At 47.4% G+C, this 25447-nt stretch overlaps 1 protein-coding gene across 5 annotated transcripts in view; it reads right to left on the bottom strand.

Annotated features, from left to right (window-relative positions):
- Positions 1 to 2278: 2278 nt before the first annotated feature.
- The window catches only part of dpr12 (defective proboscis extension response 12), a 29132-nt gene continuing 5963 nt past the window's right edge, over positions 2279 to 25447 (bottom strand). The window contains exons 2-9 of one of the 5 annotated variants that reach the window (XM_086827625.1): positions 14515 to 15471; positions 9630 to 9754; positions 8888 to 8959; positions 7376 to 7543; positions 5691 to 5825; positions 5408 to 5621; positions 4629 to 4740; positions 2279 to 4561 (exon numbers count right to left, since the gene is read on the bottom strand). In XM_086827625.1, coding sequence (XP_086683751.1) covers positions 4543 to 4561; positions 4629 to 4740; positions 5408 to 5621; positions 5691 to 5825; positions 7376 to 7543; positions 8888 to 8959; positions 9630 to 9754; positions 14515 to 14626 — 957 coding nt within the window. In that variant the 5' untranslated portion in view covers positions 14627 to 15471 and the 3' untranslated portion in view covers positions 2279 to 4542. Of the gene's footprint in view, positions 4562 to 4628; positions 4741 to 5407; positions 5622 to 5690; positions 5826 to 7375; positions 7544 to 8872; positions 8963 to 9629; positions 9755 to 14514; positions 15472 to 25447 lie in introns of all 5 variants that reach the window. The other 4 variants (XM_086827621.1, XM_086827623.1, XM_086827622.1 and 1 more) reach the window with 4 other exon arrangements.

Below are 25447 nucleotides of genomic sequence, written 5' to 3' on the forward strand. Positions count from 1 at the left end.
TTCACTGATTCAATGTCTTCTTGGGAGTTTCGAAACCTCGAAGTTAGTCGCCTTTCCTGTATACTTAATTTCCCTATCGTTGTATGAGCTTTTTATCTGAGATATATGTATAAATATTTATATATTTATATTATATATATATTTATATGTTAATTTTTTCAAAATTCCATTCCGATATTACGCGTTAAAGTGATCGTACCTGATTTAAAATTGACCATAATAGTTTCCTTTGAAGTTTGCTTATTAAAAAAGTATACAGGATGGTTTCGCCTCATATGGCTTTCAGTCCACAAAATAAATTGTCTATAAATCAAGTAAAGAACATACAGAGGATTGTACTCGACCGTGCGATGGAAGCTACCGAACGCGTTTAGGGCCTGTAATAAAATTCCAGCTTTATTGTGTAATAACTTCCATGTTTATTATCTGATTTTACTCAAATTAGGAAACGACCGCAACAAATTATTCTTTAACAATATTTACTTTAAGCCCAAATTCATGTAAGATAGATAGATAATATTTCGGGATTTTTGAAGGCGGAAACGTGCGGAAATTTAAAACAAACTCGATCTGCTCTTAACAAGTATAAAAGTTGTCATAAAGGTGCTACCGCTCTTATAGTCTCTGAGTTCAGTTCTTCTATACAGACGGACAGCGGGAAATGTCCAAATCGACTCGGCTGGTGATTCCTTGCAATTTTATAAGTATTTTACGGGTTCAGAGACACCTTTCCTTGTCTGTAGAATACGTTCTTGGTTGGCACTAAGCTATACTCAACGGGTACCGAGAATAAAATATGTATATAGTATACAGAGAAGAATGAAATTGAACAAACATTGATATGTTCTTTTTACCAAAGTGACCATTGCAATATTGCAAATAATATCGCATCGTTGACAATATTTTTCCTCCTGCAAGCAAAGATTGTTCGTATGTACAAATGTATACTTTAAGGAACTCAGAAAGTCGTTAGTGAAATATGTTTGCCAGCGTTGCAGCTCCAGCACGGGGCTGAAACAGGAGAGGTTTAAACAGGAGAGTCTGCGGCGAACTGGGGGCTGTGACATGTCATTAAAGTTAATGCATTGGAAAATTCGATTATCCAACATTTTTATAACTTCACCATAAATTGATGTCACGGCTGAGCTTTTAAGCAAACAGGCCACCGAAAGAGCCCGGCTTAACAGCTGTCACCGTGTGGCCTGCGGCTGTGTGTGTAACGTTGCACGTGTGATTGGGGTCTGTGCTTGGGGTTTGGGGTTTGGGGTTTGGGTTGGGTTGCTCAATTTCAATTTCGAAGGAGGTGGCAGGCTGGCGCTGAAATTAGGCGGCACTCACGGGGGCCCGAGTCTTAGAGGTTCGTGCGAAACTTTTTAATCAAAACGGCAAATCGAAAATAAAAATGGCAAAGTTTTCAATCTCACAAACGTCGAAGGCCTTCGACACACTCAGCTCGAAGCTGTCAACAGCCAATTTTGCCCATTTGGCTGGAGAAATGTGCGGAAAGGATCCGGCTTCGGCTTCGACTCGGCCCGCCTGAAGTGGCCTGGCAGGACCTCTCTCGCAGTGTGTACACTATAATTTCTTGCTGAAATTTCTCCATTACTTCTGCAGTTCAATGTTTTACTTTTGAGCCTCCTCCGTCCCCCGTCCCCCGTCCCCCGTCTCCCGTCCCCGTCGACCCTGGCCTGCGCCGGCACTTGTGCATGGCAAATTTACCCGGGGTTCATTTGATTTGCCAAAACTTTGGTGGCCACAAAAGTTTGCTTCTAGGGTCTGGTGGCAGCGTTCAATGCATTTGATTTCACAAACACACTCGACAAACTTTTCGCGAACTTAAGCGGAGGCAGAGGTTGCAGGGAGTGTGCCCAAGTGCAACATGGTCGCTGGCGAAATGAACGGCGGCGAGGCCCTCTGAATGAAATGTTGACAGAAAGTAAACTGCCGGTCTTAAGGAAAATGTCGAAAAATAATTGGCGCGCCGTTCAAAAAAACCAAAAAAACCCAAAAAAAGGACTTGAGCAAATAGGCATTCGACTGCGCGCGGGTGTGTGTGTTTTGGGCCAACAATGGAGTCCAATTATGGCGTGTTGACGTGCCGCCTTCACAATGGCCATCGATTTGTCGTTTGGCGAGAAGTTTGCTGGACGACTGCAAGGCGTGATTGGCAATTGCAAAGCCACGGACCACTTGAGGATTACTTACCGAATCGCATTTTCCATCTGCCCACTCCACCCCCCTTCCCCATAATGTATAAAAATAGATAAACGCAGGGAGCTTTTAGTTATTATTTAAATTACATTTATTTTCCATGATAATCACTTGATTTATTTGAATGCATTCCTGGGACACCATGCACTTCTCGTTTGGTATTCTGACGTTTCGCATTCTTGTATGTATGTACGAGCACAATGTAGTCCTTGTTGGGTTTATTAATATAATTACTATTATTAAATTCATATTCGTCAAATTGTTGCAAGTTGAAATTGTACAGTTATGCGCTGGAGCATTTACATTGAAAACATTTGAATGGATTTATACTTTGTTTGTTGGTTACTTTTGCCACGTCCCTCGTCCATGCCGTGAGTACAATACCTATAATAATTTCGTCTGCTCTCGCCAGTGACTTTTACTAATTAACGAATGGCCATTACCGGCCACTCGATGTACATATGGTAATAAAAATTATTTACAGTGGAAATGCTTAACAGTGAGAACCAACTGAATCCGACTCGCTCCTTCTGGACCGAGTCAAATTACTCGTTAATTGTCCAACGGGCTTTGGGCATACGCATACACATACAAACACATCAAGGAGGCTGTGAAATCGCTTTAGTATCGTTAGTTTATCAATAGTTAGTTTTATTATTTTGCAGTATCAATGATTACGCTACGCTGGGTTGTCCCCTGGGTTCACACTAAGGATCTATTCAAACTTCAAATGGTATCCCTTAACAGTTTTATGTTTGTAATTACGTACCGACCACGAACGAGCGGTAGTTAATGCTGGCTTAAATCTGACAACACATCAATTCGAATTCGAGGAGATCCCCTATGTGGTATTCTATCGTAAGTGAAGACTGCAGCCTAAGTGTAATAAACAGTCGAGAAGTTGTACATAATTCGTTACGTAGATGTTTGTTTCTTGATTGAGGGTTTTGCAACTCGTGGGCACGGGCAGGAACAGGATGCAGGATGCGGATGAAGTTCTCGAACAACACTCCTGCCCGTGCCGTAGCCGAAGACGGGACGGATTGGAGGTTGGAGATTGGAGCGTGTACGTTGCGGCGATTTCAGTGTCTTTATCGCTTCGGCTATTTGCCCGTAAAGTAATTAATTTTCAATTCTCTGATTGGGCTGATTGATGGAGTTTCGTTATCCTACACTCGACCCTGTACCCCTGGTCCTGCGACCTGCCCGCCTTTCTTTGCGACCAGTCCTCCTGCTCCCTTGTGTGTTTTTGCAATTAATTACAGCTTGTTTTTGACAGTTTCAAAGCCCATAAAGCATCCGCATATTCGTTCAGCGCCCCTCCTTTGCCACACCATCTCCGTCCCGTCCGCTGGCCCTGGCCAATATATTGCGCATTTTCAGTCGGTTGTATGCCTTGTGGTCGCTGGTGGTGTAGCTGTATGATTTCCGTTTTTATTTACACAATTTAAATTAATTTTTTCTGCATGCGGTGAGTGTTGTGTGTTGTGTGTGTTGTGTGTGTGGTGTGTGCGTGTGCGTGCTATGCCATTTGCAATAAAATGTATTTACAAACTTAATAACATAATTAATTAATATGGGTTGATGTTCTCGTTCTTATTCTCGCTACCGCTGTGTTCTGGGCTGCCCTTTTTATACTTTTAGTTTTCAATTAGCAATTAGTAACAGTTATATATGGCGTTTTAATGCGTGTTTTGTGTTTTTTATATAATATACCTCATTTTTAATGGACTCAAATTGGCTACTTATGCAAATTCCGCCTCCACTGAAAAAGTTTCAGGGCTGCAACGCATTCAACTGCTCGAACCGAGGCATTCTGAAGTGAATTTCCGCCGGGAAAGCCGGCTCACTGGGATTGCAGCATGAACACATACATACATACATAGCATAACTTACAGTACGTATCATAACAGTGAGTACGGCAACCGAGGAGTCGGGGCAAGTAATCCGGCGCTATTCGTAAACGCAAATCACATATGTATAACAAAATCCCTCTAAACATACTGTACACAATCAATGGGAAGTGAGTTGCCAACTAAACTAGGACTTATCTAGACTTGTCTGGATGTACGAGAGATGCCTGGCATACGTACGGTACACACATGTATGTACATGTATGTGCCAGCGATTGGATTAACTTGATTTTTACACTCGAGTGCGCAGCTCTCGCTGGGCTTAGCTTAGCAATTATCCTAGACTCGGGGTTACTCAGTTATTAACTCGGTTTCGGTTTAGGTTTAGGTCTAACGCTTGGAATAGCTTAAATAGGATTTCTTTGTCGTCGTGCTTCCGACTTCCGCTCCGGCTGCCGCCGCTGGCCCGTACATCCGCTTAGGTCAGGAAGATGCGTCTGGTGGAGAGCAGAGGAGGGACTTGGGATTTGCATGTAGCTGCAGATTGGCTCTAGGGACACTCACCTCACGACAACCGTGTTCAGCAGGAGGCAGGGCGCCAGCATCGACCTAAATATGTGCGTCAGGCGATCGGCCGAGGATGTCTTCCGGCGAGAGATGGCCGCCATATTGTCGCCTGCAAGTGACAGCGGGATAAATTTGAATTTGAATTAGAACTGAAATTTGTTTAGCGACAGACGGGCGAATGCAATTATGTGCACCAACAACCGTGCTCTGCATTTTCCCACCTTCATTTTCGCCTTAATAAGCTGCAGGCACCGCGCCATTTGCATACTTCGTTTAACCGTCTTATCATCATTGTAATTTCAATGCTAAAATAAGTGGAAAATCTGCCATAATGACAGGAAATAGAGGCAACTTAAGGCAGCCGACTTTTTTAATACCGCATACCCATTATATGACAGTTGTGGAATCTAACGGATCGACTAAAAATAATGCTACTAAAGCTATGTAAAACGTATTTTATACAGCAATGTCGTCTTCAACTTGCCCTGTGCCCGATGATTTAACCTACAAAATACGTTACATTGTTTCGTTTGAATCGAAGAAAATATTAATAATAAATCTATATAAGTATAAAACTTAAAGTACTGTGCCATCTCGATAGCTTTAAAGCTGAATTCATAGTTAGTTTAAAAACGGACAGACAAACATGGCCAGATCGACTCTCTGCTGCTTAGGAATGTACAGCAGCTTTCTTACTTGCTATTTCTCGTAATGATCAATTTGTAGTTTTTATCTAGTTGGGAAGTACTTCTGGGAAGGCTTTTGGCACCGCTTACCTTTCGAGACGAAGACGTAAATGCTCGCCGGCTCCGTGTTACTGGCGGAGCAGGTGTAGTTGCCGGAGTCGGTGATCTGGGGCTCCCGGATGATCAAGCGACTCTGTGTGCGTGGCCCCGGAGTGGTCTCGATGGTGATGTCCCGCCGGGAGTCGACGTAGTTGATCAGACGATCGTTCTTCTGCCAGTACACGTACTGCGGTGGTGTTGGACTCTGTGAGGGAGGTGGTTGAAGGGGTTCAGTGAGCCTGCGGGCTGCCTGCTTCATCTTTCGCAAACTCACCTTCTCAATAATGCAAACCAAATTGATTGTTGAGCCCATGTCGACATGCAGCTCGCCGGAGCCCAGGATGAAGGCCTCCGGCACAACCACTTGAAGATTCACAAAGTGCGAGATGATGCCAGTCGGTGTCGAGACCTTTGTGTTGGTCGATGGTGGTGTTGTCGGTTCCGTGATAGTGTGTCCGGGAAAGGGAGAAAGCCGGCAAGTGGAAAGAGCAAGTGCGGCAATTGAGTGCGATTGGTATTCGTAATCAACTCGAATCTTAATGCTTCAGTAAACTGCGAGCAGAAATCACCCTCCCATCCGCCTGACCCGGATCGAGGAGCCGTTGCGAGTGCAAGAAATGTTGCACTCATTGAAATGCAAATCAAACAATTTCAATTTGGCACGCAAAAATGAAACAAAAACGAATGCTTTCTATATAAGTGGAGCGCTTTCTACACGTCCCAACTGGTTCCGGCCCGGACCTCTTCTCCAAAATATCCGGCAGGCAGCAGTTGCTGCTGCAGCTTCTCCGAATCCGCTGCCGCAATGGAGGAGGAAAATAATCATTTCGGCATATTTGCATGCAGCTCTCGTTTTCCGCTCCGCCCCACTACACTCCGTAGTCGGTAGTCGTAGTCCGTAGTCGACGGTATGTATTCCGGGTATAGGAGTCCAAAGACCGGAGTCCGCAGTCCGGAGTACGGAGTCCGGAGGGGACATCCCATGACCCACTGACTCAGCCTGACTCACTGACTGACTGGTTTGCCCTGGCATGCGGCTTCTCATATTGAAATTGCATGCAAACAATTTTGAAATTGAAGCTACGTTTCCGAAATTGTTCCCCGCTTCCCTGGTTGGCCCTGAACCAGCCATAAACCCTCAGCCCTCATCCTTTCTCCTCCATCCATCTAGTCAAAGCAGCTCGAGTGGCACTTGTGCTGCTGCGCAAACAGAGTTACTGTCAAGTGTCCATTTCAGCAGTGTCTAACTTTGTTGCATTTCGGTTGGTTGTCTTTACTTCTTGTCTTCTTCCCTTCCCCCGGCTTACCCCATATCCGAATCCAGGTCCCTCCTAAGCTGTTTTCCTTCTTTCCGGACCGGGAACCCGCCCCTTCCATATTTGCATTCGTATGACTTTCGAAATTACTTGCGTATTACTCCGTCGGGGAGAAATAGTGGCCTGAATTTGTCAGTGTCCCGGCTATCCGGGCCCGTGTTCCGGCCATATCCGCTGCATCCTGCTGGCAGACAGTCACACGTTTTTGGCTGGCCAGTGGCCACAGAGGCGGACTTGTCAGCCTCATCGGCCGAACCCCCATGAGCACTGCGTTGGGACTGCCCTGTGTGGCAGGACTCGGACCGGCTGCTGACGACAGCTGACGAGCTGCCCGCGGGCAGGTGCCTTAAATCGAACCTTTGCATACAAAACTGGATTTGCATTTTACAATTAAATCATGTGCAGGAAAACAAATCGACGTGTCGTGAAATCTGCAGGAGCAAAAAGCTCGCCCGGAGTACTCGGCACGGGCACGGGGCACGGACACGGATGCAAGGAGGCGAAACGAGAGCGTATGCAAATGCGACTTTAGTTTATTTCAACTGCGACGCATGCATAAAATATGGAGCCATCATGGGGCGACCGCACCCACTCGTCCCTCATTCCACCCATCCCCCGTTCCGAAGGGTTGCCGCCCACTCACCTGGCACTCGTACATGCCGTGATCCCGGCGCTGCACAAATTTTATCTGCAGTGTCCACATGTTGGAGCCGGGCGTGTGCAGAATCGCGAAGCGCTCGTCGTTCGTGTAGAGCTGGGCCCCCGACGAGAGGATGTGCCAGTCCCGGCGACGGATCCAAGATATTTGATTCTGTTGACGAAAGGCGACGGCTTTATTAACGGCGAACAAATGGAAATCGAGTACTATGAAACAGATAATTAATAGCGATACAAAGTAGGCAGACAGACAGAGCCGTTCATGCAATTAGCGAAGCATGCGAATTTTTCTGGAAAAGTAATTAAAAAGTGCTCGGGAGTCCCACCGCTGCAACCGCATGCCCATGTCAGTGCCGCGATGGCGTTCCAGGACGCTTTGTGGCAGATTAAATTACGACATGGCTTTACGGGTTTATAAACTATTTTTAATGTTCCGAAGGACAGAAGCAGTAAAAAATGAAAACTTAAAAAAAAAAAAACGGGATGAAAAACTAATCAGTCAAAGGTAGGTTTTCTTTTAAAAAGCAATTATAAAATGACCAAAAACGGAAGAGTGTGCTTTCAAGTTTTGCAAAATATATGAGTTCTTAAAGCCATAATGCTAATTATCCCTTTGATGTATAGGGTTTAATTGCATATATTTACTTTCTTTTAAATGTTTTGTTTAAATTAAAGTTTCATTTGTAATACTATTTCTATCCCTCATTATATTTGAAAACAAAATAATTCAAAACTAAAAAGACTTTCATCGAAGCCAAATGCGATGAAAGATACGTTCACGGTCGCTCAAAAATCTGGGATGGTCTGGACTACGTTTGGAAAGTCGTGGCCTAATTAATTGATATTTCGGGCTTATCTACAGGCCGATCCATTGCGTGTCCATTGTGGGACTTAATTGCTTGTTAGCCAAACCGAATGTCAAACAATGTGTACTGAAATTGTCATCCTGCCAAACGTTTGCTTTCAACTACAAATTAAGCTCTTGTTCGGCTGTTGTTCGTGCTCGGCTGCTTAACAAATTAGACTTTTGCGTGCCGCGTTCGAGGAAACAAAAAGGCAAAATGAAAATGCCATATAATTAGGCAGGAAAATGAAATGGAAACGAAAACGCAAATGGGGAAATGGGAAAATGGAAAAGTGGGGCAAAAAGTGCAAATGGAATATGCATATACGATTGCAGCAGCTGTGTTCCGCCGCGGATCCCGCCTATCTCGCGCTGGGCTCGGATGGAATTCAATTTTGCAGCCACTATACAAAGCGCTTTCCATGCAAGGACTTTGGGGATTTAGTGTGCGGGATGCCAAGTGTGGGGTGAACGCTTTTCGCATTCGGATATGGCTGTGGAGTGGGACAGGACAATGAGGACCAGTTCGTGCACGTTGAGAAAAAGCGAATTGAAAAGCAAGGAACACAACTGAGGAATGTCGTCGCAGTCTACGACGACGTGGTTCGACGAGGTACAATTAGAGAGACAAAAACAAACCCAATTTACACCCACTCTGTCCACGCCGGAGACCTTGCAGACCAGAAAGGCGGTGCCACCCAGCTGGACGGTTGTGTTGTGCGCCATCAGCTGTTGGAAAAGGAGACGGAGAGCAATGGGGGAGAGAGAGAAAAAACACAAGACAAAAAGTTAAAAGTTCTTTTTTAAGGTATCAGGGTGGGGAGGGCTTAAAACGCGCCCGAGTCGCACAATTAGTCAGCAAAACAGAGTCCAGGATCCAAGAGCCAGGAGTCGGAGCCGGAGCCGGAGCCAGAGCCAAGGACCCAGGGCATATAATACATCAGAGTCAGAGCTGTCCGGACAGCGAGGACGATGTGCAGGAGGTCCGGATGTCTGACGGTTGTGGCGTGCTTGCTATTTGGATAATTAGATTCGAAGCCAGCGCGAATGAATTATAAATAAGCACTAAAGATTAATTAGTCCCGGCGCAGGAGCAGAGATCCGAATCGGAGCGCGCCTTCTACGATGGCTGGTAATTAGTGTTATCCCGACTGGCTCCGATCCGTTTTCGCTGCATTTTTCGGGGGCTGCATTAACATATTGATGGGCTGGGACAGGCTCCTGTTCCTGCATCTGCTCCTGCTCCTGCTCCTGCAGTGACCACTGTCTTTGCTGCGGCCAGGACCGCGTCACGTAGCAGCTGCGCTCGCAGCCGATTCAATTTGAATCCGAATCGAATAACAGTTCATTGCAATCGGTCGGACAGGCCAGGGGGCAATCTGTCATCGGGACTTACCTCACTATCCTCGAACATTGGACTGTCGCTCGAGTCGAGATTATTATCCAATTTTGAATCGGCGTTCATGCCGCCGCGCATCCACAGCTTCTTCCAGTCGTTATCTGTGAGTATTGACTTTTGATCTGCAATCAGAGAAAGAGCAGCAGCGTTAGACAAAGGCATCTGCGGAGTGGTGAGTGCATTCGCAGTGGCAAATCGTGTTAAAGTTCGGCTTGGTTCCCATCTTCTGGCCCTCAAATCGGATTGCCTTGATTCGAATGCAATCAGCAAAAGTGTCTGGGGTTGTGCAGTTGCCAAATGGATGTGATTGGCCTCGGGATTGAGCAATCCAATCTCATCCCCGGCCACAGTCCCCACCCCCACTTCCCCTATCCACTCCACCCAGTCCCTAAATCTGAGCCTGTTGAAATAATAAAGCTCTTGATTGACGTGCCCAGCGTGTTATTTATGATTATTGCCGCTACACGGCCTTTATCGATCTGCCCACTTGTCGGGCGCACACTAACACGGCTTAGGTAAGGCGCTTTGTGTTTAATTTGCCTTTCCGTCTGTCTGTTTGTTTGGACAACCCGTCCTGCTCCTGGCAGGCATTAAAAGCTAGGCAAGGCACTTAAATAGACTCCCCTGTCGGGGATATAATTTCGTTTTCCTGCAGTTCAGTTTAAAGATTTTTCCCATTGCTTCATCGCAGTTAATGACAAAAGCTAAATTAAAGGGTTGGCGGAGAAGACTCTTTCCGTTTCGGTGAAAGATTTAATTTCTTGAAGAGCTCCTTGGGAAAACTTTCCACGCGGTATCTGTTATCCGAATCTCTGCTCAAAATATCAGCTCAAGTAGCAGCTAATATGCCGACTTTATCAATTTGCCCAGTGCCCAACGCAGGCCAATCTTATTTTTAATCACTAAGACTACCTCCCACGACTAATTAGGAAACTTAGATTGCCCAGGCAACCCGGCTGAGTAGTGCAGCTGGCCGACTGCCAGTCGAAATTAAATTTACGCCGGACTGCGCTTTACTTTACTTTTACGCTTCGCGCTGCGTCCTTGCAGCCTTAAAGGATGTGGGGGCTTGGAGGTGGAGCTGCTGTTATAGGCCCCAACCTGTAGGCAAGTGGGCTGTAAAACAAAATTTATCCGATCAATCAGGCGGACGTAATGCAAAAACCCCTGCAGGGGAGCTCTGCCATTTGTTATTTGTTGTGCGCAAGGCGAAAAATCGAAGAAGAAATCGAAACCCGAAATGCGCAATGTCGTTGTCTGCAGGCAAGTATGTGCCCCTCGTCCTTGCCCGGCTCCGGTTCTGGCCGTAAAACACAGCGAAGCGAGCTCACACTTTTATTGCCTCGTAAATTTTTATAGTTCATACTTAAGGCATGCGTATGCAATGCCACAATCCTGTCTCTCTCTGCTTGTGCTTGGGCTTGGGCTGGGGTGTGTGTACGTATGGGGATCGGAGTGTCATTTGTTAGCGCAGTGTTATTTTCGTGGCCGAGTCCGCAGTGACGTCAAAGTTTTCGGCCATGCTGCATTGATTTTAAATGTGCTCCCAACTCGCTAGCCTTGCCAGAAGCCAGATAGCCATTTGCTGAGACAGTTCCAACGATTAATAATACTTGGGCCAGGCAAATCGAGCGGAGAAAGCCCACGGACATAGGCGAGTCCACTTGAGGCGACGCGGTTTATGACGGGTCAGGTCGCTTTCGGCGCACAGACAAACACAAATTCCTTGGCCAGGCACACCACCACAAGGAACACTCTTTATCTCTGCATTTGTATGCATGACAGGACCACACATGTAATCGCACACGCACACGCACACGGGGACTCTGGCTCTGGCTCTGGCTCTGGTGGCGGGGCAAGTGCAAGTGGAAATAGATTGCGGATGTTAAGAGGAATGTAAATGCTCGGCTCGAGACACAAAGCCAACGAACTGCTTGCCGGGAGCTCTCTGGACCTAAGGTCAAGTGGGGTGTGGTGTGGCGGTGGCACGGAGGCGGTGGTGGGGGTGGGTGCGGAGGCCGAACGCGATAATAGTGAAAAAACACGCACTGCTAATAAAATGGCTAAAGCCGCGTATTTCAACGCATCCTGTTCGACTCCCGGCCATCAGTACGTGCGCATGTCAGCTGCCTGCGGCTTAGGCGTGTGAATTATATTATGCCTGAAAGTAGGCAACTGTAATAAAACTTGCGCAAAAAGCAATAGAAAAAGGTCGCCGCAACACCCACTTTGCGAATCGCTCCGCTCGAGCTTCATTTCTGGGCTAACCGGATGCCGCAGCCAAAGGAGCCAAAAGCGCCGCAAACACACACACTCACGCACACACACAAGTTTTCGTCTTCTTTTTCGTTTTCAATTCGTTTCGTTCGGTTCATCACATTTTTCATAGCATTCGGCCACTCTGGGCGCCCCACCGCTAAAAAGCGATAAATAATGAAGTCAGCAAGTGCGTCTGGCATGCTCGCATGTTTATTATTAATAATAAATATTTCTTGTCAATCTCTCGCCCCGCCCCCAACCTCTTAAGTTGTATGGCCCGCAGTCACGACACATTGGTTATCGTCCTTGTCGTCCTTGTCGTCCTCGTAGCTGTAGTTGTGCGCACTTGTCATGTTTCAAATTATTATTTATCTGTCTCAGTCGCAGTCAGCGCGCTGTCGGCGTCTCCGTCTCCGTCCCGTCTCCGCCAGCGTCTCTTGCTCCGCGGTGGCGTATACGTAATATTTAAATTCCCAGCCAATATGTTGGCACTGGGTGCGTCAGTGTGTGGTTGTGCGAGTGTTAATCCCCAAATCTGCTTAAGTCGACGCTCTTTGCCCACCCGGCAGGAGTGCTTAGCCCCTCTAAGCTGCCTGGCTCCGCGCGTCCTGGGGAGCCGTAACCCATAACCCATAACCTGAGACCCTGTCTCCGTGTGCGGGTGAGAGATCGCTCCCCTGGCCTCACCTCATATGCGCCATGAGCTTAATTTTAAAACCGCTAAGCAAATTTGCGAAATAGCTGACAGCGATGTGCACCACGCCCTCACCCACAGCCATCATCTTCAAACTCATTTGCACTTGAAGCAGGAGAACGAGTGCGTCGACTGGAACGGGGATGGGTATGGGGATGGGAATGGGAATAGGAATGGGAATGGGAATGGGAATGGGGACGAGGACAAGGTGAAAGGCGAGAGGAAAATGGAAAATCTGTTGGAAAATATCAGTGTTAGTCCCTTGTTTGTGCCCGACGGAGTGCGTGTGCTGGAGCGACCTTGAGCCCCGAGCAAGTGTGGCACAGACACACAGTCGGACTCCACCCTGCCTGCTTTCAGGCATTCACTTCGACAATGATGTTTTTGGCCAGAGAAGCCAGAGGAGTGCGTCTGAGGAAGCCCTTGGCCCGGCTGAATGGGATCGGGTTGTCAGCTAGAGGACCTGAAGTCGAATCTGTGCAAACACGCTTACGGAAAACTCCGACTTGTGGAAAATCATGGTGCTGAAATTAATCCAGCTCGGCACAGGCCAGGGTATAAGCGCTTCGTCATTCCGACTGAAGAGAGATCCGCCTTCCTCCTTGAGTGGCACGCATATTTTCACACTCCATCCTCGGCACACCACGCTTTCCGCCACAGTGTGCTCTGCACTTTAAAAGTCAATTTAAAAAGTTTCTTTCGACAACGATTTTCCAGCCACAAGGCGTCGCAATAAATTTTCAATTTTTGCACTGTCACGCGAGCTCAGTTTGCTCTTTCGCCTGTAAAGTGTCCCGCCCCCGCCTTTCCAGGAGGCTGCGTAATGAGCGGACCGCGCGCTTCGATAAGGTGTCGCCGTCGTTGCCGCCGCGGCGGATAATTTATGCGTAACGCGTTTGGCCGATGGAGAGCGGTGGAAACAAGAAACAAAAAATTACAACTAAACTAAGGCAGGAGCTCGGGCTCCGAGGGGAGTGTGCCGACTTTGACTTTGCGTGGCGCCCCAGGTCAAAACCAAAAGGGCAGCAACAGCGCGGCCCATCAACAAGGTGGGTCGCCCTCGGTGCTAATCTTTCCCCTGTGTATTTTTCATTATCCTTATTATTTGTGAATGTTACGTGTTGGCCATAACTTAGGCGCTCTAACGATGCGTATACGTGACGTACACATAGGGGGCACCCGAGGTGAGTGCCTTGGGCGTGGCTCGTTGCCGCGGAACGTCGTCCATTTAAAGTAAATTAGCGGAAGGTCAAGACGCAACGCGGCGCAAGCGAAAATTAATAATTATTATTTGAGCAGCAATCGTCGAACGAAAAATTAGGAATTATTTGAACTGCAATTGCTGCGAGAGTGCTTGGAAGCTGTCACCTTTGATCCTGGTTTCCCTCTGCTTTTGCCCACGCTCGGTTGAATTCCATTTGCGAAATGGATTGCAATTTTATGCATTCCTATATATATATATATGTACATACAAGAACTGCCTACTGCTTTTCTATAAAAATATATATTCCGAAATAAAGTTTTGCGCCGCAGGTGTATGCTTAGCACACTGCCAGGCGGAATAAGCCGGCGCAGAGATGATAATAAAATTCCTGGCATAATAAATCCGAAAATTGGCAAAGTTTCGCGCCGGTCACGTTAAGGGGCTTTAATTGTGGGCCTGGCGAGCAGCTCTGGCTCCCGGAGCTTGTAACGATTTGTTGGCTTTGTGAAAATAATAAAATAAACTGCTGAGGACTCTGTGCGGTAATCGGAAGAGTCCGTGGATTGGACTGGGCGAAGAGGGCCGCATAAATTTAGTCTTAATTTACTTAGCACTTCACAAAGCCTCTCGCCAGCTCTGGCCCTACGAGTGCCCACGGCCGATGGAGTAGCCCTAATTAAATTCTGTGAGGAGGAAAATAGCTTGCAAGGAGATCTTGAACGCACCTGGCTCGAGGGTGGTGGCCAGGAGCAGCGTTGGCAGACAGAGCAGCAGGATGCGCAGTTCCATCAGGTGCAGAGGTCGCCGCAGACGCAGCAGCAGCCGTGGCGGCACCATTCTCGTATCTCTCTCTGTTCCGCTTCTGTGACTGCCCTGTTGCAGCTCTCCTCCAGCTACGGCAAACTGCCTATGCCTGTGTCCTAGTGTCCTGGGTCCTGGGTCCTGGTGTCCTGCTGTCCTGGTGTCTTCAACCGGGGAGGGGGCAGGCACATCGATGGGTATTGTTCGGCTGGCTGTTGTGGCTGCTTATTAGGGTTAATGGCTTTTTGAATGAACGCTCAGGATCCTTTCAGCTGCGGCAGCAACACAATGCCACCATTCCGGTGCACACATATGCCCAGGCGGGCTGGAGGGGCTGTCGGAGCTGTCGGAGCTGGTGCTGCTAGCTGGGTGCGATGCGTCGCTGATAAATGATGCTGGTCCAATGTGCAGCGCTGTCTTTTTTTGCCTTCTGTCTCTGCCGTCAATGCGATGCTTCTGTCTGCTGTCGGCCTGTTGTCCTGCGAGTTACAATGCTCCTCAGCCTTGCTCCTGCCGCTCGTCGCAAATTTGCAGCTCGTCGCGCGCTTCTTTCTTTCGGGCTTTCTTCTCTAGCGGCGGGGAGGGGACAGAGGCGGCATGCTCTCCATCATTTTTCATGTCACTGCGTGTTAGCACATTAAGCCGAGCAGGGGTCCGTGTATCACTGGCTGTATCTATCTTGTATTGTGGGACTGGCAAAAAATTAACACTCGCTTTTTATGAAATTACATTCAATTTGCTGTAGTGGCTGTTCCGCCTGCCTTCTCCCTCCGTCCAGGACAATGACAGAAGCGTAGTGCCGTGGCGTGGCGGCGATGATGAATCGTTTCTAATGTAATGTTCTGGAGGACCTCGCTTTGTGTAGGGCTCTGTGCAGCGAGCTGTAAGGATAAGAGTGGATAAAACTGCATGAATATTAGATGGCCGGATAAACAACAATTTCTGGGAATTAAATATGTGAGAAATATGTGTGTAGCAGTACAGAGCCTAATTAAAATTACAATTCGCTTCGATCGGACTCCTTCTCGAAACGTACATACATACATACTTGCTGCCGTCCCCTAGATCCCCACAGATCTCGGGTATTTCGACTCATTTACATATAGAATGAAATTTATTTATTGTTCAAGCTAATTTGGCACATTATTTATAGGTCAGCGATGACTGGGGGTGCTGGGATGGTCGGGAATGCGGACCCTGTCCGAGATTATGCATAATGGCCACTGCTCGAATGGTCGTACAATTGCCCTGGCGGACCTCTGGCCAGAGTTTTCCATAAATTTGTATTTATTTGGCCGCACGCGTGAGTGAGTTTATTTAAATTTTTATGCTGGGACGCATAAAAAGCGGAGCGCACTGGCAACTTCGTCAAAGTTTTGTGGCTTGTCATAATTTTTATCGCAGCGCGGTCTTTGTTCTATGTCTGGTTTTATTATTGCTTACATTTTATAAGTTTTTATATCTGCGTCGATGCTTATATCTTCATGGAGCTTTGCTGCGGCAAAGTTTATTCAACTTGCCGCGCAAATAGCGCCAATGAATCCGCATTTCGTGGAGCGATGTGCACATAAATTAAAATTGAAATTCGGCCGCAGAATGGCCGAGCGTTTGCTCATTTTAATTACAGAACTATGTGGCTTTCTGAGCTCCCGCTTCTCTGCTCAATTTCCGAATTTCTGATTTTGCGCAGCGGCCCGCAAGTATGCTATGGTATTTAATTAACGCCACTGCTCTCATGGCCAAACATTAGCAAATGTCATACGGCCCGAATTTATGGCACACTCGTGTGCAATTCATTTAAATTGATAATACGACTGGGCTTTGAGGACTTCGAGGGCTTCGAGGGCTTCCAGGGGAGGCCAGCAGTTGTTATTTGCTTCTTTCGCCCTCGCAGTCCGCATATCGCATCGCAAATGCAGCAGTTTAGAGTAATTCGCAGAGTAAATGTCATGCCAGAGGAATGCTTGTTTATGTATCCGTATTCTCCGAGTACTGGTGCGAGTGCGAGTGCGAGTGCGATTGCGAGTACGAGTGCCAGGCGAGTGCTGTTCTACACAACTATGCACTTAAATGCAGTCACGTACACACACAGCGACGTACGTATTATTATCTTGACACAATGGTGCCATAAAACTTAAAGACCCCCACAGCAGTTTGCCGTTGCCATTGCCTTTGCCTTTGCCTTTGCCTTTGCCGTTGCCTTTGCCTTTGCCTTTGCGAGGGCAAGCGCTGAAGGACATGGCATTTGCCTTTGCCTCCTCAGCCTCAGCCTCAGTCTCAGTCGGTTTCCTCTCTCTCTCTACCCAACCGGACCCAGTCCTTTCACTCTTTCTGTTTCTGTTTCTGTTTTTCCGCCGTGCTTCCCAGCCACTCCCTCCGCCCACTGCAAGTGCGCATTTGTGTGCATTTCCCCCCACACCGCGCTGCCTACGTTGCCTGTTTTCTTCTGGCGCTCGGAGGTTATATGGAAATTGTAATAAGTTGCAAACCAAAAAACTGATGTCATGAGGTTAGTTGCTGTGGCTCAAGTTTCAAGCGACAATCATGTGCTTTTCTTTTCCTTTGTGCTTCGTTCTGTTTTGTTTTCCTTGGCTGCTGACCTCATACTTCATTTTGTAGCTTTTGTTTAGCTTGTCATCTGACTCGGCTCTGGCTCTAACTGCGGATAGCAGTGGCCGTTTCCCTGGTTGGGAATGTGCATGGGGATGTGGCTGTGGACCCCTCGTGATCGTTGCATAATGCACTGCGATGGTGCGATGGGCCCGGACATATTGTTATTTCAGCCGTTTGGCCACGCTATGGCAAATGTAACGGCCTGCCAACATACTGGGGGTCCGCACTCCCTCACATACGAGCGGTGGGAGCCACAGGAGCCTGCAGGATAGAGATGGCAAAGGACCGTGTATTATGCTTGACAGTAATTGCGAAGGGTAGTGCATTATTAAAATGTTTATTCGGGGATTTGGCCCTAGGAAACTAAGAGGTGGTCACCCTGGCGTATGATTGATGTGCTCTGACAAGCTCCCCCGCTCCCTCAGGCCATGCGCCATACCTATTTCAAAAGACTGGCTAAATGTATTATTTAATCCAAAAGAGGAGGTACTTGTGTCTTACAGTCAATACCTCTATATAGTTAGTATCACAGACAAGCTGGATAGAGAATACAAATGTTGAACAAGTGGATCTAAAAATGACTGTCATTGTTAATAGAGATAAAGCGTAGCTCTATTATACTGATCAATTGACGGAAATAAATGAAACATCTTCTTGTTGCCGAGATTTAAATTCTTATGAGCAATAATCAATAATTCGCAATACAGATCACAGAGCTATGTTGCCCTTGGACGATCAGATAAATTTGTGGGGGTTAAAAAATCGATCTGATTTACGATAGGTTTAATGGGTAAATATCTTTTCCTGGCTGATAACTAGCCTCCTTGAAGTGAGACTACAATCTAGCCAATAAATATAAGTATTTAGTACTTTAGACATTAGTTCTAGATATGAACACCTAATCGATTTATTTTCGGCTTACCTCCACAATGTTCAACGACTTTTAACGTCACTGAGCGGCAGAGTTGGACCAATAAAATAACCACCAACTATGGCTTGGAAATTATGCTTAAATTGCAGTGAATGGGGGCGCCAGCATTGGTTGGCTTTTTAATTAGCATTCGTAATTAACACGATTACAGATAAAGCGAGGAAATTAGATAATTATTCCGGCTAACTCCGGCCTTGCAGTCGATGGCATTAGTCATGCCCACTCGGATTGCCTCGGATTTCAGGGGCCAAGCTATTTATGCGGAATTGCAATACAAATGGCATAAATGCGGCAGCAAGCCATAACAATGTCCATTTCGTGGCTGAATTGTGGACGAGCGGGTCAGCCTACTCCTCCCCCATGCCACCAGCAATTCGAAATGGAAATTCCACGTTACGCATTTTGATTGCACTTGAGTGCCCGCATAAAAACGGACATTATATAAATTTCGCCTTTTTAAGTGCAGACAACGCAGTAACAGTGTAATGCCATGTATCTGTGTGCTGATGAGCGTGTGTGGTCATTTGCCTCTCTCGTGCACTGGTAATTGTTTTGCGCACATTTCCGTTTCCGCTGCGTTGCACTTGAATGCCCTTAATTTGCGCTATTTTTTTTTACAGAAATCTCCTGCGCCCTCTGACTCGCTCTTAATAATTGACGATTGTCCGGCCGCCCGCCAAGAGCGAATGTGCAATTGTCATTTAAGGAATAAATTAAAGCGTTTAAGCAATACTGGTTAAACTCTTCTAATGTTTAACTGTGTATATATATTATTTTATTTATCATCCCCAGTCGATTTTCAAGAGCTGTCTGGAGGACACTTCACCAACAGTTATCTTTCTATCAAATGTGAATAACATTCTCAAAATTAATGCTCTCACTTACAGACAAGTTATCAACTGAAGATAGTCAAGCTGCACACACCACGCACTGAATATGTATGTTGGACATATTACACACTTGCAGTGACCGGGACCCGTGATATATGCCTAAGGTCACAGTCGCGCAGTGTGCTCGAAACTTGTTTGTTTGCCCGAGGGGGTGCTGCAAATCCTTTCTTGGGACTTGTTCACAACATTTAAGAGCGAAAGAAACTTGCAAGTTGAAAAACTTTTTCAATTTAGGCACGCCGCGCCCCTGCAGCCCCCACAGCGACGGCATAACTTTGAGTTTTGCGCCTGTTAATTTACCGCTGAAAAGTGCATTGGCCACATCTGAATTATTCCGAGCCATTGCGTGTCTGCGAGGACAGTTTCTTGAACTTGACGCGGGCCCACGAGGGGCAGTCGCTGCCCATTTATCCCTAATTAAAGCCACCCAGAGAGCAGTGAGGAGATAGCTGGGAGCAGGGACAACGCTGTCGACAGCCCGTTTAGCGGGTGCGAACTCCAAGTCGCTCGTAAGTATGCTACGAAATATTTAAGGCGTCCATCCCTTCGACCCTTCTTTTATGTGTGTGCGAGTGCTGGTGGGGCCCAGAAAAATCGTGGCAGTTATAATAAAAATAAAACTATTCTCGGTGTTTATTTAAGTTTGGAAATTGTACAAATTTTCGTAAATTGTTTTGTGCTTTGCCACGCTTGTTACAGGCCGAACGGACGAAACTTTCCCGGCCATCGCCTAGGTATTATTTGGATGTGTGTGTGTGTGAGTGTGTCACTACATTTTCGTCCTTTGCCGTGCCGCCCTCGCCCCCTCGCCTCCCTCGCCGCCCCACCAAAGCCCTCTTAGTAGTTTCTACAGCATTTGCTGGATTTTTTTTTGTGCCGTGACTGCAGCAAAGTTTTAGTTTGCCAATTTTGCCTTTCCGTTCCCTTCGTGGGTTATTTTCCTTTTTGCTTTCCACTTCCCCCGCTTTCGTAGCTGAGTTTCGCTTTTTCGGTGGAAATTTTTGTTTCGTTTTGTGCTTTGTTAGTTCCGCTTCCGCTCGACGCTCGACGCTTGCCCGAAACCAAACCGTTCTCCAAAACCATTCTCCTGCCGCTCATGGCTTTCCAGCTCCGTAGATACCAGTGCTCTATTTTCGTGCATGTCTCGCTCGTTTTTATTTCGTGTGGTGTTGTCAACTTACTTCTATGGCTGGTGATTTATTCTTTAAACAATTAAAGAAAACAGCAAACAAAAAACGTGAAAGCTGCGCAGATAGCCGTGTCGCAGGCGCAGCTTTATGAATTTTTCAGTTGAATTATTTACAGGAAAGCCCAGAATAACGCTCCGCTGGCTGCTGGTGTCCCTAACTGAACATGGAACCAGCACAGCACCTATTTTCCTAAGCGGCGGGAAAACGCTTGGTCGTTTTTTGGACCTGGTGGAATGTGAATGTGGGGTATCTGAACTACTGCCTCTGCCATCGCATGAATCAGCCAGCCATTAGTCACATTTTTTGGTGGTGAGCGATTTTCCCCCAAAAATGTATGCATCCTGACAGACCCCAGCCAGGCACTTCCAATGCATTGGGGAGCAGCTCGTCAGCCGTCGGTCCTGGCCACAGCATAACTAATAAACGTGACTGCACTAGTTTCATACAAAATTAATTTCGCTTTTTTGCCTTTTCACGTGTGTGGTGTGTCCCCTGTGCCAGTCAACTGGCACATAAATCTTGGCAGGTATTTCATTAAGTCGGCGGCGGGCGATGTCGCATCGCGTCGCTGCTTATAAATATGTGCAGGCACACCGCAAACGCGCCCTCGGCCACCCACCGCCGCCTTGGAGGCGGCCAAGCCTCGTACACCTCTAGCACATACCCACCTATAAAGTCGTGTAATCGTCTTCATAATTCGTGCCAAGACAACTCGACTCAAGCCACCCACAGGAGCCAGGGCAGCCAGCCGGCATAATGTTTAACGCTGGGCTGTGAACAATAAAGCGCAGCAGCGAGACTATTACATACACAAACACTCCGCACTCCGCACTCCGCACACGTGCACATTTGGGCTCCTGGGTTCCGGGGGAGCGCCAGAGGGATAAGTTTTCTTCGCTACTTCGGGAAAAACTGCTGAAATTATGCGCATTTATCAAAGCAGCAGCAGCACAGCAGCGCAAGGAAAACCGTGCAAGCGAACGAGCGCACACACAACTACAAGCGCAATTACATGTACTCGTGCGCCGCGGCACATGGGGAAAAGTGCATGTAATTTTGTGTCAGAAATTATAAACTCGGCACACACACGCGGAGCATAAATTCACACAGATCGCACAGAGAACGGAAGCCTTGGAGCTGGAGTTTTCGCTGGGAGCCCAAGAAAGAAAGAGATTAAGCTGCAACTGCCACGCCTCGTCTATGCGCCCCTGACTGCGGGCCGTGAAGAGTGTTTTTTAGCTACCTCGAATCCCTTTAGCAGTAAATCCGTAGCACTATTCGGTAGTTATTCATTTACCTCAAGTGAAGTTCATGAGAATTCATGAGTATTCATAGCTGGCCCATCTTATATTTTCTAGCAATCTGCACAATAATATTTAACAAAAATGCATTGCCATTAAGCCTGAGACATTCAAGTTAAGTAAAACTTGTCAACCGAATATTTCTGCGCGGTCTTGCACACTTAAAGACGGAAAAGAAAGTGTTAATTTGGTCACGGTCTTAACAGCAAACTCCTTTTTCCTGCATTCTGAAAAATACAAGTCTTATTGACCTCCTCGAAAGGGAAGCAAAAGCCCTGTTATTATTTTTGCAATTCCCTTATGTTATTGCCATTTCTTTAGAGGAAAAGCGTGGTAGACACGCAACAAATATTGGACATACTCAGAAGTCCGTTTGACAATTTTCTTCAAGGAAAACGTTTTTGAGTTGAATGGTAAGTCCACTGAGAAAAAAGTCGGATAATGATAAATAAATAAAGGCGAAGTGGGCTAATTTTGAATTGAAAAGTGATACATTTTGATTTGAGTTGAGCGCACAAAGCTTTGGTTTCAAGCACTCTCGAGAAACCTTTTATTCACTTATTCACTTAATCACTAAAATAAAAATGATTAATGAGATCTTGTTTCTTAAAAATAAGAATATAGAAATAGTGAAAATCAAATTTGAAAAAGGCTTTATATATTTTTTGCGGTTGATCTCTCTTGTGCTTCTGTGGCCCAGGAGAAAGGGTATCTCGGTGTGTTAGCAGCACTTTCAGAACCATTTTTCTGCGCTCCCATTTCACACAAAGTACTCCGGAGTCCGGAGTCCGGAGCCGTAATCTTTGTGCCTGTTTTATGCAAATTGTCGCCAGGCCGTATTTCATAAATGCATGAAATTAATTTCGCCCGAAAACCTTACCGCATGCAGAGCTGGGTGCGAGTGTTTATGCGTTTTGATTGATTGCTCCCACTTTGCGGTGAAAGCGCTGCCCAAAGTTCTGGGCTCCGCTCCCTGCCAGAGCTAGACTGAGCGTGAGAAATGCATTTGAATTTACAATGTGTCAGCCCGAGCACCATTAATATGCCTTTGCCCCGACAAGCCTGCCGGAGGGCGGTGTGAGTGTGAAGGCGTGCCAGGGCAGGCAAGGTGGGCTAGAGGCCAAGAAAGAGAGAAAGGCCAGGGCTCGTGCCCTCCGATATTTATGATGTTAGGGACGCAAGTTCGGCAATGCATAAATATTTCCACATGCCGACACCTCCCGGCCAGATAATAACGACTTGAATTTACGATAAACGCTCTCCGGCCGGATTTCTTTCTTTCACTCCGTCTTTATTTCGGCTGGGGTCCGTTTCGCCAAGCGGAATGTTTTCAAGGACAGCTCGCAGGCCGCATAATGCGAACCGGTGGCCATTAAAAAGGGTCGCAGGATCAGGGCCGGAACAAAGGTTGTCCGGCCGCAAGCGCTCGCCTTCGCTTTCGATTAAGCGGCGGAAGTCCGCGGCGCGGCCAGTTGTCCGTGGCCCTGGAGCCGCTCTCCGGCCATTGCCGTTGCGTGGTGGACATCATTGCCGCCATTAAGCCCTAATGACCGTAATAAATAATAATTTATTTTACCTGCAGGCCATACTGAACCCCACGCCGCACTAGCCATGCGCCGCCCCGGCATGCATGCGGATTTGAATTTGACGGCTGCTTTTGTGGGCCAGTGCGATGGCGATGGGCATGGGCCTGGGCATTGGCATGGGAACGAGTTCTCCGCTCTGGAGTGGCACTAAAAACAAAAGGTTATTGTTGCATACGCAATATTAATTGTTTTCTTGGCCGGCGAACTCTCCTGACAGGGATTTAAGTGGCATTTTATGGCCACACCAAAGGAGCCGCAGGGCTGATAACTTGGGCGGCTTCCTGCTGGCTGAACGGTAATTACAAACACACCAAACTTTCTGGCCGCCTAATGCATGCTTATTAAAATTTTGTGTCATTACAATGGACGGAGAATTCGCTAGGCCCGGTGGGTGCGGCCATTCCGTGCAGGTGCCAGCGCCTAATTGTCCGGCCGATTGAACCCGCCTCGTCCGGGTCGACCTGCCATTTGGCAAATTAAATTTGATTACCCCTCGGCGAGGCTGCCCCGCTGCGGGATTCTTAAGAGGCGGATGGTCCTAATGTACACATGTACATACCTTGATGCCACAAAGAATCATGCTGCGCCCAAACGCATTTCCCAGAGAAGTGCACCGCACCAGACCCTGAGGAGGCGTCACCAAGCGGCCGCTTGGCTCACTGGGTATAAAATCAATAGGCGACAACGTCCTCGACAACGGCAGCATATGCTGCAGCTGCGGCGCAATAAACATGGGCGTGAAGACCACAAAATTTTATGCAAACTCATAAAATGATTTTTACAGCTAGACAACACGAACAAAAAATAAGGCCCATTGTGGCGGGGTTGCTGCCACAGAGCAGGCATAGACAGCCAGAGGCGTCCATAGATGGCCACATAAAACTGCCAGCAAAAAGTGCAGTAAAACATGGTGCCCAAACGTGTTTGGTTTTGGCTTTGGCTTTGGTTTTGGGTATTGTGCGGCTCGGGGCGCTAAAGCCGCTGCCAGCGTCAATATTTTCCCTAAGGCGATTTTGTCGATTTCGCCGAGCTCGCCAACAACCGCAAAATAACCAACGGATTTTTATACACATTGTTTGCTTGTGCTCGCATTCCGCAAGCCGAACGGAGGGGATCGAATCGGCACAAAATATGGGGGCAAAATCGGTGGCAACCAATATAAACTGGCTTCCATATGCAGGCAAAGGCTAAAGGCGGGGCGGGGCCCGAGCGCCTACCATCAGCCTGCCTCGAATAATAGAAAATAGAATTCGAAGCGGGCCACGCCCAGGCGTCGTGCATGTGTGCTTGGCCGGCTTTCGGGCTGACCTCGGAGGATTTGCGGCATCAGTTGGACAGTCATGACTATTGAACTAATATCCAGGACGGTGAGGGAGGATTTGGGCCAGGATTTGGCAGGCCGGCCTCAACTGCTCCCCAGGCGACACAAATTTGAGCATTTTATGACAGGCATTATGCCAAGAGCCCTCTCTGCGTTTTCAGCGCAAGAGGGCCCTGCCAAAGATATTTGACATTTGCGTTTGCCTTTGCCTTTGCCTTTGCCTTTGCCTTTGCCTCAGCCTTTGCCTCTGTCAGTGTCTGCACGCAGCTGAGCTGCATAGCCCCGAATGCAGGCTAATTGGCTATGTACAAAGGATAACTGGCAAACGGTCTGCAAACGCTGCGGGCGGGGGACAAACAGAACGGGAACAGGAGCAGGAACAGGTCGGCCATCAAAGCCATATGGGGGAGCACATCAAACACAACTGTCGCACACGTGAGCCACCTTTCTGGTTCGCACCCGCACCTACACACACCCACTCAGGAACACACTTCCCCTGCCCCTTGGCTGGCATTAAATTGTGTGGCTCAAGTGTTTATGCAGGACTTCAAAGCGGAGCGAAAACAATGCGAAGGAAGTGGAAAATATTTACATATTATTGATTGGCTGACAAGTCGCCTGGCTCCCCGAATGTGTGTGTGGTGTGTGTGGCTGGTGCGAAACCGTTCAAGTCGACCGAAATGCTCGAGCTATAACCAAAGGGGCGAAAATATTGCGTATACGACTCGTGCGACGCAATTCCCCTGGTGGCCATAAGCTCGGAATAGGAAAAGCGGAGGCCAGCAGGGCCACATGTGTGTGGGGCAGGATGAAATTAAGCAAATCCCAGCTAAGCAATTCGTACAAACATGCAAGCATTTATGAGCAGGAGCAGGAAAGTCGGAGCGTGGGACTGAGCTGTTCCCCGTTGCATGTGGGGTTCATTAAACTTATGCTTGGCATGTTCAGGGCCCTCCCCGATTCTGAATCCCCTACCCAAGTCCAGTTATCCGGCTAGTGTCAGTGCAGAATCGTTTCAATTACCC

This window comes from Drosophila serrata, unplaced genomic scaffold (assembly GCF_035046125.1).
Source record: "Drosophila serrata isolate PLE 108 unplaced genomic scaffold, ASM3504612v1 contig_183, whole genome shotgun sequence".
Lineage (NCBI taxonomy): Eukaryota > Metazoa > Arthropoda > Insecta > Diptera > Drosophilidae > Drosophila > Drosophila serrata.